Source organism: Scardinius erythrophthalmus (genome assembly GCF_964197995.2).
Source record: "Scardinius erythrophthalmus genome assembly, chromosome: 1".
Classification (NCBI taxonomy): Eukaryota; Metazoa; Chordata; class Actinopteri; order Cypriniformes; family Leuciscidae; genus Scardinius; species Scardinius erythrophthalmus.
The window spans coordinates 46,460,545-46,477,972 of record NC_138221.1 but is presented as its reverse complement, the minus strand read 5'-3'; the positions used below and the strand labels follow the sequence as shown (position 1 = coordinate 46,477,972).

The 17,428-nt window shown below is 35.9% G+C and overlaps 1 protein-coding gene across 9 annotated transcripts in view; it reads right to left on the bottom strand.

The window, feature by feature from the left end:
- shank1 (SH3 and multiple ankyrin repeat domains 1) overlaps positions 1–16,449 on the bottom strand; it is an 82,576-nt gene extending 66,127 nt beyond the window's left edge. For 8 of the 9 annotated variants that reach the window (XR_014031137.1, XR_014031138.1, XM_081379629.1 and 5 more), the window contains exon 1: positions 13,848–14,825. Coding sequence is in view for 7 of the 9 variants with exons in the window: in XM_081379629.1 (XP_081235755.1) it covers positions 13,848–14,333 (486 nt within the window). In the remaining 2 variants the exon portion in view is untranslated. Of the gene's footprint in view, positions 1–13,847; positions 14,826–16,369 lie in introns of those variants that run through there. The other variant, XM_081379630.1, reaches the window with a different exon arrangement.
- Between the last annotated feature and the right edge of the window lie 979 nt (positions 16,450–17,428).

The window sequence follows — 17,428 nt, the reverse complement described above, 5'->3', positions numbered from 1 at the left end:
ACTTTGCATACAGCTGATACTTTTTCTTTTAAAGAGGAATATCTGAAGAACAAATAATGTTAAAACTATAATTGTATCCCATTTCTTCTCTATCAGCTCAATTGCATAGAACATTCCTGACTTGAGTGCCATATTATTTTTCTAAAGTTTTCATCCGTTCATCCCCACCCCTGTAACTATAAATATTCAAGATATCTTAATATCTTTTTTGGATTCTCATTCTTAATGAACTTTTCTTTTGGAATCTTAATTTTTAAGGCCCTATATAGTTCAGTCCCATAGATATGGGGATATCAAAGCAGCTCCATGTTCAAATAGTTGAATTTTATCCATTTTTAATAGTCAAGAACCAAATGTAGGTGATAGTTGTTTTGTTTAAAGAAGATTGTCTAAAGAACAAATAACACTGAAACTAGAAATGTGTTTCCCTCTATCAAAAATATTGAATACAACATAAGTGCCAAAAACAAACATTTTCCAAAGTTTACATGTCTTTAATTAAAGAAGTGTTAAAGATATCTTAATGTAATTTTAGATTCTTGTTCTTATGAAACTTTTCTTTTGGAATCTTAATTTTTAAGGCCCTACAGTATATGGTACAATCGCAGAGATATTGGGATGCCAATGTAACAGTTAAGATACTGCACATTTTTTATACGCTTGGTAGCTTCAGAAGCTGTTAAAACAAACAAAATCCCATCTTCCAAATATCCCTAAAACTGATTCAAATATAGATTCTTATAAATACACTTTTGAGAGCAAGTTAATGTGCCTCAACCATTTTCAGTGGATTTTTGGTGCTCAGATATTGTTTTATGCAATTCATGTAATAGAGGGAAACAAGATAAATTTCTAGTTTAAATGTTATTAATTATTCAGACATTACTCTTTAAATGCAATAAGTATTAGCTGTGCACAAAGTGAACCACATTTGGTTTTCGATAACTGAAAATGGGTAAAACTCAAGAATTTGAACATGGAGCTGCTTTGAGATCCCCGAATCTATGGGACTGAACTATAAAGGGCCTTGAAAATGAAGATTTCAAAAGGAAAGTTTATTAAGAATGAGAATCTAGAAGGGTATTAAGAAATATCTTGAATACTTTTAGAGTTACAGGCATGCAAACTTTGGAAAAACAGGTGTGCAATTTTAATGGCACTCAAAAAGTATGTTCAACTGCGTTGATAAAAAAAAAACACGAGATACATTTCAGGTTTTTGGTTTTCAACATTATTTGGTTTTTCAGATATTCCTCTTCAAAAGAAAAAAGTATCAGCTGTATGCAAAGTGACCCACATTTGGTTTTTGACCACTGAAAATGTGTACAATTGAACAATTTACTCACGGAGCCACATTAAGATCTCCATATCTCTGAGATTGAACCATCAAGGGCCTTTAAAATGAAGATACCAAAAGAAACATTTAAGAACCTAAAAGGATATTAAGATTTCTTTAATATTTCTTGAGCTACAGGCATGCAAACTTGAGACAAAAAACACAAGAAGTGCCTTTTTGAACGTCACCGTTCTACCGTGCAAAGAAAAAAGGCCGTTCTTTGTTTTTGGTCGAAAATTAATTATTGATATTTTTGGCACATTCAAAACCTCCTTTATCATGTGGATAAGTATCTTGAGTCAATTACGTTGTTTTTTCGAGAAAATAATTGGTTGTCTTAACAGTAACTTCCCAAAGCCCATGAGAAACCAAGGCAGAACACCGTAACATCAGTTACCGCTCTTTGGCTTTGTTTTGGAACGTTCAAATTGAGTTACGGTACTCTGCCTTTGTTTAGCCGCGCGTCAATATGAAGTTACTGTGCCGGTGTTCAATCAAATAATGCTACCTATCAGACTGTACGGTGTTGCCTTTCTTTTACTTTTTGAGTTGGGGAAGTTTCCAAAATTTGGTTGATTTGACACTATTATAAGTGTTTACTCATGTTTGACTGGTACACTGTTTGATGTAACCCTCCATGTGTGTCTCTCTCTCTCTCTCTCTCTCTCTCTCTCTCTCTCTCTCTCTCTCTCTCTCTCTCTCTCTCTCTCTCTCTCTCTCTCTCATTTCGTCGGCTCCCCTATAAAAATTATTTTGTGGTGAAGTAAATACTATAGAAAACAAGTAATAAAAACTCAGTGAGTGTTTTAGCGCAATTTTCTGACGTCATGGGATCACAACACTAAGAGATAGTCAATCTTTTAAGGTTTTTTTTTTTTTTTTTTTTTTTTGTGTGTGCGTTCCCGAGATTAGACCTTCCTTAACATAATGCCGAAAACCCGAAGTCGCTAGGTGGTCTGGTTGAGGAGGAGATAGAAGTGCAAGATTGGTGCGCACAGACAGAACAGAAATCATGAGTTAACAATCGCAATTTTGTCCGTTGGAAAATTGCGCTAAAAACAATGTAATTTACATGAAAAAGTTAGTTAAGGCAAGAATTAAAAAAAAAAACGAAGTAAACTCTATATTAGTACTCAATTCTAGCGTGTAGAAATGAAAGCATAAATATCAACGTTATAAAATCAAGTAAAATTACTCAACCTTTCTCATACTGGTGGTCCCATCATGCACTGGGCCTAATGAGGTTGGTTTTTCACTGTTTTCCAGCTGTATTTACACTGTTTTATCATTGCTTTTGATGTTAGGATTAGTAACTTGCCATTTTGTGACATTTGGAGCTCATTTTCTACTCAAAACGACACAAAAACGATCCATCAAATGTTACCGTCATTGTGTATTGTCTACCAAGTATTGAGGTCTCTGTGTTCACATACTGCATAACTTCTGATATATAGATATGGTGTCTCACACAATATCTATTGTATTTATTACTTCGATGTTTCTAAGTAAAGCATATACTTTAAAAGTGTAGTTTAATTCAATGTTATATTATTTGAGTGAAACGTATTGCAAAGGAAACTTCAACTAAATAGATACTATTCAACCTTTTACTAGCCAAGTTAAAATTACTTATTTTCTTTGTTACTTTCACTTAACTTAGTTAAGTAGTTTACTTAAAGGGGTGGTTGATTGCTATTTCACTTTTTTCATTTTAAATACTGTGTAATGTTGCTGTTGGTGCATGAACAGTATCTGCAAAGTTGCTGCGCTGAAAGTTCAACGTAAGCAGAGATATTGTCTTTTAAAAATCAGGAAGTTTAATGCCTACAAAAACGACTCGAATGGGACTACAACGAGATACTTCCCGGGTTTTATACGTAACTAACCCATACATTTACATCAACCCTCCCTCCGGAACATGTTCTGCTGTCGAAGAGGAGGAGTTATAGTGGAGAGCTGTAGCCGTCAGGTCTTCTGTGTTCAGGCTTCCTACAGACGCTGTAGTTCGTCAACAATGGTTAAAATTTAAGTTTGATTATGTTCCTGACAATTACAATCGTAGTTTAGCTCTCTGTGCTGCGCATTTTACCGAAGACAGCTTCCAGAATCTACACGAGTTCAATGTCGGATTCAACAAGAAACTATTACTCCAACATGAAGCAGTTACAGCTTTAAAACCAGAGGCCACAACCTGCAAGTAAGATTTAATCATTTTAAATGTATTTGCCTGTATAATTTAAGACGTACGTTTTAGTTTTATCAAGGATGTAAAAAAATGCCAGCGCTGGCTTTAGTATATGACAGATGCGTATAAACATTTTGGACCCGAATTTGTATATGTACAAATTTTGTAAACGTATTTTCCATGTATACTTTATGACGTAATTTTTTGATTTGATCAAGAACGCAAACCAATGCCAAAGCTGTTTGGTTATAGTAGCTAGTTAGTTCGATGTTATTTTGTGTGTATAAGAAACGTGTACAAACTTCAAAAAATTATCGCAACAGCGAACTTCAGCTGCTGTTATCACATGTACACCTAAAGAAAACGACAAACTGAGTAAACTACCGGTAAGTGTTGTGAATAGTTAAACGGTTGTTCATTCTATCAATAAAACAATATCTTTAAAAAACGCTATTACTCAGTCATGTATTCAGTTATATTAAATGTTTAATCAGGGGGAAAGCGTATCTCAAAAGCTAACAAACAGCAGTAGCATTTTCAAGTAACAGCGTATGGGAATTCTTTGAGAAAATAATAATAATTAAAAAAAATTACCATTCAGAAACCTTTAGTAAGAGCCGTGTTTGCGGAGGTTCTGCTTGACTCTCTTCATCACCGCTCTCTGGGTCTGATTCTGGCTCAAACTGATGAGGCAATATTGACACCATTACATTTGACCGGGTCCGGAGCACATGCAACTGTCGCCCGTAAAGGTAATGGGCGTGAAGATTCCGGACGCAGTTTAGCCAATTACAACACACCGGCCGAACTAACCAATCTGAGCCCATTGCCTGTTTCTGAGGGAGTGGTTTCATAGAATCAGGAAGTCAACCGGTCGTTCAAATGACAGAGGAGGAAGCGGCTTACAATAAAGGTGAAATTTATGAAAAATAAGGCGTTTTTTAACAAACGAAACACGAAGACATGTTATATTGCAGCCCATAAACATAATCAAGCTAAGAAAAAAGGCAGTAAACCACCCCTTTAATTCCATATGTGAAATTTACTTTAAAAATATGTGTGCAAAAACTTGCCAAATAAAAATTAAGTAAATTTACTAATTGTTTTTTTCAGTGCAGGCCCATTTCTGCAGGGAAAGAGCAGGGGGGATTAGTAGTCTTTAATGAGACCTATAGGGAAATAACCTTCACTGCCTCCTCCTCCTCCTCTATCTCTCCTTCATTGCCATCTTAATGACCACTCACATCTAGTCTTCACATTTCCACAAACTTTATTTTCACCATTTTCCTCATCCATTGGAATAAAAAATAATAATAATTCTGAGAATTTTTGTTATTGGCAAATATTTATTTATTTTATTTAAAAAATAATTCTAACCAAATTACCTGGGGTTTATGCTTAAAGGGTTACTTCACCCCAAAATGAAATTTCTGTCATAAATTAGTCACCCTCGTGTCGTTCAGAACCCGTAAGACGGAAAACAAATTAAGATATTTTTGATGAAATCCGAGAGCTTTCTGACCCCTCCATAAACTGTAATGCAGCGACCACTTTCAAGCCCCAGAAAGGTAGTAAAGACATCGTTAAAATAGCCCATGTGACTCCAGTGGTTCAACCTTAATGTTATGAAACGACGAGAATACTTTTTGTGTGCAAAACAAACAAACAAAAATAACTACTTTTTTGAAGAATTTCTTCTCTTCTGTGTCAGTCTCCTATGCTGTTCACGTTGTAAACACAATGCAGCGCTTCCGGGTTCTACGTCAGAATGCCGGCTTTGTATTGGCCAGATCCTGTATCAGCATCACACGTGTCATGGTGCTCACGTAAAAAGCGTCGGCCAATTTGCGTCAGCATTCTGACGCAGAACCCGGAAGCGATGCACTGTGTTTACTATGTAAACAGCGTAGAAATAAAGTCGATTTTTTTTTAAATTGAAAGTGGTTGATTGTTGTGGGGATCAGAAAGCTCTCGGAATTCATAAAAAATAACTTAATTTGTGTTTCGAAGATGAACGAAGGTTTTACGGGTTTGGAACGACATGTGAGTGAGTAATTAATGACAGAAATTTAAGTTTTGGGTGAACTAACCCTTTAAAGTAAAGCCAATGGAGTAATACAAACCAATTTTATTTAAGATATACATTATTGCCTATATACATTCAAAAGTTTGTGGTAAGATTAAAAAAAGAAAGAAAAAAAGAGTTAAATATATACTTTTATTTAGCAAGAATGTGTTAAATTGATCAAAAGGCAAAAAAGACTAATATTGTTACAAAAGGATTTCTGTTTCTATTCATCAAAGAATCCTGGCAAAAAAATTATCACGGTTTTCAAAAAATATTAAGCATCACAACTGTTTTGAACATTGATAATAATAAGAAATGTTATTATCTTGAGCATCAAATCATCATATTATAATGATTTCTGAAGGATCATGTGACACTGAAGACTGGAGTAACGATGCTGAAAATTCAGCTTTGCATCACAGGAATAAATTATATTTTATTATAAATGCAGTCTTATAGTCAGTATAGGAGTCCACCTTAAAAAACATTAATAAATCTGAGTGACCTCAAATTTTGGAACAGTAGTGAATTCTCTAAAAACAAGTCGTATTATTTTATGGAAGTTTGGTTATCAAGTACAGTAGATGTATTTTGTTTTAAGGATGTTATGATAGACAGAATACTGATAAAGATTTATATTGCAGTTTAGTAATATTTTTCCGTCCTATCCTCTTTGCTGTTGCTCCCAGCTCTCAGCGATCACTAGTTTATAGACCTTCAGGCAGACTCTGTGGTTAATGAGTGTGAGATGCAGGGTTGCTCTGTTACTGCCCTGATGGCCCTCAGGGTTCAGCGCCCCACACTGCCAACACAGCTGTTCCACTAAATAAAGTCACATACACTTAGACAATTATCAGCTTTCCTATTTTGTCATGTTAATAATTTTGCTTGCAGCTGCTGTGCAGTTTGTGGTAATATTAATACATTTCAATATTTGATTTCAAGGACATTTTGTACGATAAACTGTTTTCAGGGTTTCTGCAGGTTTCAGTTAGTCAAATTTAAGACCTTTTTAAGACATTTTAAGACCATAAAGATTGAAATTTAAGACCTACACGATGCATTATCCAAGTTAGATAGATAGTTACCTCGGGATCATTAAAGTATCTATCTATCTTTCTATCTATCTAGGATTATCTGATGTGTGTGTGTGAGAGAGAGGGAGAGGTAGATTTTTTTTATAGAAAATTGTACTTTTGCATATTATACTGTAAAAACACAATTATTGTTGATTTTAGTTGATCATAATTAGAGAGGAAATGATGAGATGATTAAAGTGACCAAAATGACCACGGTTATCACAGAATCCTGTTCAAAAAGTACTAATACTACAGAATGAAGTCAATTCAACAAGTTTTGTCAAAAAACAGCAAATAACAAATTGATTAGCATCAATATGCACTTTTTGTTTACGTGAACATTAAAATACCATTATCTACTAACATGTACAAGTTCAAATAAAGTTTTGACAAAAAAGGTTTTATACAAAGATAAACCTCATATTTCAGCCTTTAAATATTTTTTTTTATGAAAAGAATGAGTCAAAAAAGATAAATTACTGACATTTACACATTAGCTTATATTTATTAGTAGTGTTTGGGTGCACCCCCATCCTTCATGTTGACTGAGCTTTCAATGTTGTTATGGAAAGTGGTGATTGGTTGGTTCCTGTCACATGACCTGCGGTGCGTTTGCGGCATTCTGAAAAGTTTAGATTTTTTTCATCTCGTTGCGTCTGGTAAAAAAATTAGCGCGTCACTTCAATTATGAGCGGGCTTGCCGCGTGCCTACATTTGAACAAACTTAAGCGTGCAAAAGACGCGATATGTGAACGGCCTCTGGCGAGCTAGCTCATATCAAGCCACGAGGTACCTAGCACGCGAGCGACGTGTTGGAGACCCCTGCTAGAGCTCCGCTTGGTAGGCTACAACTCGATACTTTTTTGCTACTTTGTAATAACTTTCTGCGGCCAGCGATTCTGGAAATGAACGAGGGTAAACACTTTTTAAGACCTGACTAAATGAAATTTAAGACCTAGGATGAAAATCTGGCCATTTTTAAGACTTTTTAAGGCCTTAAATTTAAAGTTTAGAATTTTAGACTTTTTAAGACTTTTTAAGACCCCGCGGAAACCCTGTGTTTTGATGTCCGATGTAAAATCTGTGTCCAAAAGCGTTTAGTGCATTACAGGGTGAGTGGGCATTCCCGCGGCCCTACATTTGCTCGGTTGTGTTTGTGCACCTCCTGTCTCTCCCTGAACTCATTAAACCACAATTAACGAGCAATTGCAGTTTATTGAGGGTGAATTAGCTGGTATGTAGAGCAGGCCTAATGTACTGGGATTATGCGGACATATTACTCCACACAGAGGAAACAGAGAGAGAGAGAGAGAGACTCAAAAGAACATGGTTTGAGGCAAAACAGAAATCAGGAAGACATAGGAGAGAAAGACATGAAACAGAATCTGAAAGATTTCCTTCTTCAATGTATACAGATAATCAATAACAAATTTTTTAAAGTCGCAATTTCGGACGTAGCCTTTCTTCCATATGTGAGGCATCCGATCCGAGTGAAAAGAATTATCAAAAAAAGAAAAAAAAAAGTAGGGTGGTAACTTGGTTCTGTTGTTGGTTGTTGATTGGATAAAGGCAGATCTGATTGCGAGCTTGCGGTCGATTGTAAGAAAGGGGCACGGTTTAAGAGGACTAAATTATTGGAGAAGTCTGGCATATGCCAGAAGTCTTTCGTTCCACTGGAAGATCCAATTTGATTAAAAATTAATAGGTAAAATTTCAAAAAATATATGAAACATGCATGGCTGAATTGTTCAGAATAACATCAATAACATGCAAACAATAGTTAGGGAGAATTCAAATTAGGGCTGCACGATATTGAAGAAAAATGCGCTATGCGATAACTCAATGCGATATTCAATATGCGATGATAATGCTTAAAGTGTGTAAAATAAACTTAAACTTCTACAACTTCTGAAAGTGAACATCAGTGTTTTACTGTAGCATAAGAAGTGTTATTTTAACATCAGTGTAAACCACGGGATTTAGGGTTTCAGGAAGGCCTACATTAGGTTTATTTAACAACAGAAACTGAATAATCAAATATAAAAATAAAACACTCCTTAGTTTTCCCTGCATGAATTAAATATATATTGATTCTTATTAAAGCTACAAAAGTTATTCAGCCAAGAGCAGTGAGTGATTTTCTCTTTGTCTTTTGTTCATAACCCCAGTTATTGCAACGATATCACGATATATACATTTGCGATATTTCGATAATTTCAACATATTGTGCAGCCCTAATTCAAATCAAGATATTCAAATTACGTTAAATGAAATTGTTAAAAGCTGTTTTTAATACTATAACCTAAAGCATCATGAATGCATTGCTATATTGCAGCATTTGAGTCATATATCATTTCTGCACAGGCAGGTGTTGCAGATGGGCTAAAAATCACAAGAAACATGTTTGGCAGAGTGTTTCGATCCAGCTCAGATCACCTCCAGGTGTTTCACTGTCATCTTGTTTCATCTATCTACCAATCTTATACTAATTACAATTTGCTAGTGGCTTGTTGGACTAAATAGGCAGCTTTGGATAACTGAAACAAAACTCATTGTCTCTCTCTTCCACTCGCACACAAACATACACGAACTTCCCCCTCACAAACACACACACACAAATGCACATACACACACCTACATTAATTCTACAATCCAACAATAGGAGAGAGAGGAAAAAGCAAAGCAGATACTGTTCAGTTTTTCCAAAAACTAAATAAAAAGTGAAAGACAGACAGAGAAAGGCTGTCAGAAACCTTAAATATGCCACCTTAGACACGTCCAAATCTAATATTTGCTTAATATCCAGTCTACTAAAATACTAACAATCCTGTGCTTGTGGTTTGGCAGTTAGTTGCAAGATTAAAATCCTGTCCGACTGAGTGATTTAAACAAACAAATTTGGCCAGATTGTTTTTACTTTTCTAGAAGAAAAGAAAGAAAGTCTCTAAATATTTGCTTGGTTATGTCTAAAGCTCACAATCATTAATTCTACCATGCATCATTAGTGTTGTTATCGTTAACTAAAACTATTAAAAAAACATTTTTGTTAATCGAAATAAAGCTGAAATAAAATTAAACAAACATTAGATACAGTGCTATGCATAAGTTTAGACACCCATGCTAAAGTTGACTAAAAAGAGGAATAAAAAAAAATCATCAATCAAAGGCCAAGGGAACTTTATCAGGATGCATAGTATCCTGGATCCATGAAGTAACTGGCCTTTTAAAAAAAAAATCTGCCTGCCTCTATGGGAATTTAACATAGGGGTGTCCAGACTTATGCACCCTGTATTTTAAGGAAGAACATTTATTTATTTACGATACATTATTCATTCACAAAGAAAATTGGTGTCCTTAAAGGTTGGATTTTTCCTAATTTTTTTAATTAAGGCATTAAGTTCAATTTCTAAAAGATGATTTTTTATTCCTCTTTTTAGTCAACTTTAGCATGGGTGTCTAAACTTATGCATAGCACTGTATAACATATTAAATGTTGCCTTGGCAACTAACTGAAATAAGTTTAAGCTGGAGTACTAAAATTACTAACTGAAAAAAAAAAACTAAAACTGATATAAAATTAATTAAAAGTACTGTATACAGAAATACTAAAAAACTAATAAAACATTTATAAAATGACACAAAAAAAACAACTGAAATAAGTTTAAGCTGAAGCAATAAAATTACTACATGAAATAAATAGGGCTGTCAAAAGATTAATTGTGATTAATCGCATCCAAAATAAAAGTTTGTGTTTAAATAATATATGTGTGTGCACTGTGTATAATTAATTTTTTTATATATATAAATACACACACATGCTTGCATATATTTAAGAAAAATGTGTAATTTTTATATAAAAAAATTATATTTATATATAATATAAATTATATATAAATATATACAGTATATGTATGCAAATATTTACATGCATGTGTGTGTATTTATATATACAAAATAATTATACACAGTACACACACATATATTATGTAAACACAAACTTTTATTTTGGATGCGATTAATGGCGATTAATCTTTTGACAGCCCTAGAAATAAAACAAACTAAAAAGGAAATAAATCTAAAACTATAGAAACTTTAACAAAAACTAATAAAAACGATAAAATGGCAAAAGTACATAACAAAATTTCTAAATATAATCTCATTCAAAATAATAAAAACTATGTTAGTATATAAATAATTCTAAAATAACACTGGTTATATTATGGTGCCAAATTATATTAGTGCCAAATAGCAAGTAATAAAAACGCTATCTCAGTCATTGGTCGACTGGGCTGTGAAGAGGCAAAGCAGCTTCAATTGGACTTCCATTGAAAAAACACTTTGGGTCCAGGTCTACCAACCATTTTAATTAAATTATCAAGCATAATCATATTATTCATGAATCATTAATCTTTTGCAACTTCCCACAGTTATAGTGTGGGCTGTGGAGCATGATAGAACAGTAAACCTCATAACTGACATTCGAAGGAGTGAAGCACAACTATAAACATCCTAGATGCTGTCATGTATGGGAGGGAGCAGAGTTGTCGTTTGCATCTCTCTTGGCAAATGGGTCCACAGTGACTTTAATTAAAAGTGCCTGCTTTAATTTGTAAAATACAATAAACGGTTTACAGCAGTGGTGATTTCATTCCTCGAATCACTGAACCTCTTAATCAGTCTTGTAAAAAAAAAGAGCTTCACTTGAACCTTTTCATTAGGATACTTTAAACCCAGATCTTTTACCCCTCTCATTCTCTCCATCTAAAACAGTTGAGGTCACCTTGAGTCTGTTTCCATTTGAAAGACATACAATTGTTTACAGGATTTTTGTTGGGCAGGGTTTTTATTATTTGATGTTTGACTAGAGTCCCTTTACCTACTTTCCTTTGTTCTTTTCTTCTTTTTTCTTCTCTCTCTCTCTCTCTCTCTCTCTCTCTCTCTCTCTCTCAGAATTTTGCTGACATTTGCACATCTGCATGGAGGACACGTTTGGATAAAAAAATACTCTCTCACACACACACACACACACACACACACACACACACACACACACACGCACACACACACACGCCGTTCGAGTGTACACTGAGGGGGAATTTCAGCAGATCCAGTCAGCGTCCGCCCATATTTAAATATAAATTCCTGAGCTATCAGAATCCCGTAAAACCATATACCATATAAAGAGATGTATGAAATATAATATAGTTTAAAAGTTCAAAGTAATTGGACAAGTCAGTGATTTATTAGAAACTCGTCAAATTTGTTGGATCACTGAGCCACTAATTACCACTACTGTTCAAAAGTTTGTGATGATGGGTAAGATGTTTTTGACAGAAGTCTATCTCACACCCAGGCTGCATTTATTTTATTATTTTAAAGGCAGGGTAGGCAATTTTTTATTAAAATTTTTTGTTGGTTGAAACTCTTCACATCCCGATAGCAATCAGTAATAGAAGTGGTCTAAATATAATTATTATTTTTTTAAATATAAAAAATATGAAAAAAATTCCAATCACTGATACAATGTCCTACCCTCCTGTCAACATATGTATTTCCATACCTCTGCACACCCTGTTCGCGCATACAACACGTCATCAGTGTGTTACGCAAGGCTATGCAGAGTTTTGGACAGCAGCCAGCCGCCTTTAACAGTTCCTCCTGAACCAAAACAACAAGCTTATGCTGCGTTCATGCCATGTCATAACCGTAATTACGAGATGACAACCTGTGACGTTCTACCAAGAGCTGTTCACATCCACGGATTTATGCATTTCTATGGCAACACTATCAACGCCAAAGTAAGTAGCACAAAGTAAGAGCTCTGTAAGTTGTTTACATTCATTATTATTGTAATGTTATGTGCTTTAAGACATGAGGTAATTTATCACCGTCTCTCGTGACGCTTTGCAGACTCTGCTGTGTGCGTTCATGTGTTTTAAAGGAGGCGTGGCTTTGGAGACGCTCTGAAGGGAGAGTGAGATCTTATGCTTTCAAAGCTAGCTTGCCATTGCTAGGCTGAAATTGCCTACGCTACATTTAAGTAAAAGCAGTAATATTACTACAATGTAAAATAACTGTTTTTGTTTTAATATGTTTTAAAGTGTCATTTATTCCTGTGATGGCAAAGCTGAATTTTCAGTCTTCAGTGTTAAAAAACAGTTGTGCTGCTTAATTATTTTATGGAAACTAGATGAAACTTCAAAAGAACAGCATTTATTTGAAACAGAAATATTTTGTAACATTATACAGTAAATGTCTTTACTGTCACTTTTGATCAATCAAATGCAGGAATGCTTTCTTTCCAAAAAAAATAATAAAATAAAATAAAATTCATACTAACCCCAAACTTTTGAACTGAAGTGCACATATGCAGTTATAATCGTGCTACAGAGGGTCTGTGGCTGTGCAAAGTCAAGATGCAGTTTTCATGTATATGTCTGTCAGTTTCAATGCTTAATTGAAGATTTGAGGGACTAAATACACATTGCACATAACCCCTGTTTTCAGGGAATGCGCACAATGCTGAGACCAACTGTAGTCTGATGTGTTTATAAAGCCGAACTACAATCACATCAAGGAGGTCTGTTAGTTCGACTTTTGAGAAATCTGGAATGGTGTTTAAGCGTGTAAAAAAGATGAAATCCGACAGAAATCCAACATTTAAAGTGCATGTAAACAAACTTATTGAAAGTGCTAATGACACTTCTGCTTTGTGGTGATAGAAGCAGGATTAAATACGTGTTTGTTGAGTGTGTGGCCCACCAGCTGGTGCGCTCTGGGATCTATTTCAAAGTCAATTCACATTTTCTACATGTATAAGGTAGCAGGTCTTTTGTGCAGCAGAGGTCACGTGTATTGACCAAGAAAACGTCTGGCTCTGTTGAGGGGAGAGCGAGGTCTGACCTGCCATTGCAGAACACACGCTCCAGACTGTTTCAGATGTTCACACTGGCACTGAACACTTGAGAACAGCTTTTCTAAGTCTGTGTAATTTATTCCTGCCCCTTTTTTCAGATTTCGCCTAATTGATTTTTTGAACGGTGTTTGGCGGCGCTCTGACTGCCTGGTTAATATTTATGCTGTGGGCTCAACCAGGCATGGTTAGCAAAAGATGGATATTGCACAGAGTATGAGTGGGTAATTGGGAAACAGGTGTGGGATTGTGTGTGTGTGACTAACCGTCTGTTTGATATCAGGAATGCCAATCCGAAAGACCATCATAGCTATGTGTGTGTCGTCAGGTGCGTTGCTCGAGCTCCGCTCTCGTAGCTTTCGCTGCTGTTGCTGCTGCTGATTCGCCGGCGTTTGTTGGGTGGGTCCAGAGTTGGACGAATAAGGGTTGGCCGCATGACCCGGGTTGCCAGGTCGTAGCGGTCTGTCTCCTGGGAGTCGTCCAGCCATTGTGCCTTTTTGCCTGTGCCCCTCTTCCCTGCCTCCTCTCAAACACCCTGGTCCACGCCTGATGTCATCTTCGTCATCCACCTCATCTTCGTCATCCAACTCCAGCTCTCCATTCTCCTCCTCGCCTTCCTCGTCCACGCCGTCATCGTCCATTTCCTCTTCCTCCTCCTCTTCCTCTTCCGCCCCTGGATAAAGGTGTTGACTGTTTCCCAGCATCCTTTGCTGCTCCTCGTCGCTGGAGAGGGGGCTGAGCGGCATCGTCATGGCGACAGGGAGAGTGGCACCAGCGGCAATGGCATCATCCCCAGAGACACACTGTGAAAAGAGAGGAGGAGTGCAGGCATGAGAAATAGCGAGAGGTGGATGATGAGAGGAGGAGAGAGCAGACTGAGAGAACAGAAGTAGGAGTTCGAGAGAATATATAAAAGAACAAACAATCCTACATCACTCAGTGGCTCCCACCAAGTTGCAACAGGCCATTCATGCCAGACTTATTCTTGCATTTCGCCATTTTTAAACATGCACTAGAGTGACATTTTTGACTGTCACAACATGTCTCTGTTTTTTTAAGCGTCTTGTGCCACAAGCATTACATTTTGAAACTCAGTGGAATGGAACAGAATCAAGACAAACTTCTTTTAGCTTCTTAAAGGAGAACTCCGGTCAATTTTAACATTGAGCTCATTTTTTTGTAAATTTGGAGTGCTGTCAATACAGAGAACAACGGCAAAAATCGGTGTTGCCTACACCGCGTTATCCTCTTTTTAAAATTTGCACCCTGTTGACTTCAATGGGGCAAGTTTTAAACCTGCTTTTAGCCTCTTAACATCCTTGATGTGTCATTACAAGTGCACAGGTCATGTGAGTGATTCCTTCAGAGTGAACGCGGTGAATCTGACTGCAGTAGATGTGAAAGATATGAATAAAAATGAAGTTAATTGAGCCAGCGCACATACTGTACCTGTATTTATATCCTGTTTTCGGTCGAAGTCCAAAGTAGTCGATTGTCGAGTTCACACGCGTGATCATAGGTACTAAACCTATGCGCGTGAACTCGACAATCGACTACTGTGGACTTCGATCGAAAACAGGATTTAAATACAGGTACAGTATGTGCGCTGGCTCAATTAACTTCATTTTTATTCATATCTTTCACATCTACTGCAGTCAGATTCACCGCGTTCACTCTGAAGGAATCACTCACAATGGCTGGGCACTTGTAATGACACATCAAGGATATTAAGAGGCTAAAAGCTGGTTTAAAACTTGCCCCATTGAAGTCAACAGGGTGCAAATATTATAAAGAGGATAACGCGGTGTAGGCAACACCGATTTTTGTCGTTGTTCTCTGTACTGACAGCACTCCAAATTTACAAAAAAATGAGTTCTCCTTTAAAACGCTCACAGCAGGACTTTGAAAAAATAAGTGAGATTCGTTGCAGTCGTTACAGATGTCCGCTTAGTGCATGTTTACAAAGAAAAACAATGAACAACAGCCAGGCAGATGCACAAATGCATCTAGTTTGAACAGTCCCTAAAAGGAACTGTACTCCCCCAAATTTTCTTTGTTCATTTATTCTCACAAAAATTCAGTCATCATCATCATCATCATGCTGTGCACCAGCTTTTTTTTTTACTTTTTATTAGTTTTTTACCATGTATACCATAAATTGGTGTAAAACATTTCTTGACTTTAATATTGGGTTGTTTTTTACCAAAACAGGAGCACTTGACTGACCAGTGAAGTGGTCAACCATGTAGTTGTTTGCTGCTGTTCTTGGGTGCCTTATTAAGCATTAAAGTTAATCACGAAGTACTGCCATTGTATTGAATTAACAACCAGATATTCTTTTGTGTTTTAAAGTAAAAAAAAAAAGTCATACAAATGTTTTTTTTTCCTTTTAGAACATTTCAAATTCTAAAGACACCTACATTCTGTTCCATTCCATCGTACGCCATCTAGATTGTAATGAACGCAAGAACAATCTCCGTGGGAACGGCCCCTCGGCAAGAAGCCAATTCTCATTCACAGACACCCTAATGTCCCACTTGCCCTTATGCAAAACAAACACACTCCTTACAATGACAAGAACTGTCATGAACAGACACTCAAGTACCGCTTGTTTTACAACAGAAAGAGGACGTTTGGCTTCCACCGGCTCTGTCTCCCTACAAGCATGCACTCTTGCACCTCTCGTATTACAGCACAGATGGGACTCTTGCCTCCACACACACACACACACACACACACACACACACACACACACACAGACAGACAGCACTCAGCACAGTGTTGTAACTCCTCATATGTTCCAGATCAGCAACAAAACCACTGTAGCCCGGGACTCTCAGGCACTGAGAGTGTCTCTCCTTCAAACAGACCTCTTCAAAATAGGATTACTGTGTTTAGCTGAGGGAACAAAATACTCCTCTGTAGTGCCACTCACACCCAGCAGCTGTAAGGGCTCAGATTCTGCACCCACACTTTAGATGTGGAGGATATCATATGACAACATGTCTTGTTCTTGTGCCAATCTGCTGTGGCATCCCAAAGTGTTCACTATTATCCATAAAATAAAGTTTTTCAAATATTTTGATGCCAAGGACCCTCTAATATGATGACCCCTGATATGATGTGATGCGATATGATGCATTTTCCAAAAATAGCAAATCATATTATATAGGCAGCTGTATGTATACTGTGAAGAAAATATGAAGTATTATATTATAAAGACAACAACAGTTTTCAAACTTAAATAATTGTTCTAAAGCAATTTATTAAAATATTATGTGAAAAAATATTTACTTTTTATATATTTTTGACAAAGTTTAAGTTTACCAATTCCTTTCACAAAACTGCTGATTTCCCAATAATTTTTTTTTCCAGATATTTTAAGAACTCTACAAATAGTTATGTGTGGTGGTGGTGGGGGGGAGGGGGCTCATTTAAAAAAATATTTTTTCCAGATATTATTTAAAGTTTTTACAAAGTTTAAATTTACTGTTTTCCCCAAAACTATATGCAGATTTTTGTTTTTGATTTCTTACTGTTTAAAAACTAGCATTGCTATTGCAATAACATAATTGCAATTATCTTTTGACGTCAGTCTTCAGAAAGCAGAATAAAATAGCAATTTGATAATTTTGTGAATGTAAATGTAAAAATACAAATCATTACATTTAACACATTACAGGGGTCATGTCATGGATTTTGTTATTATTTTAATATGCTCTTTTCACTTATAATGTTAAAGCACACAAAACAAATGATATATATATATATATATATATATATATATATATATAGCCTATATATATATATATATATATATAAACACACACACACACACACACACATG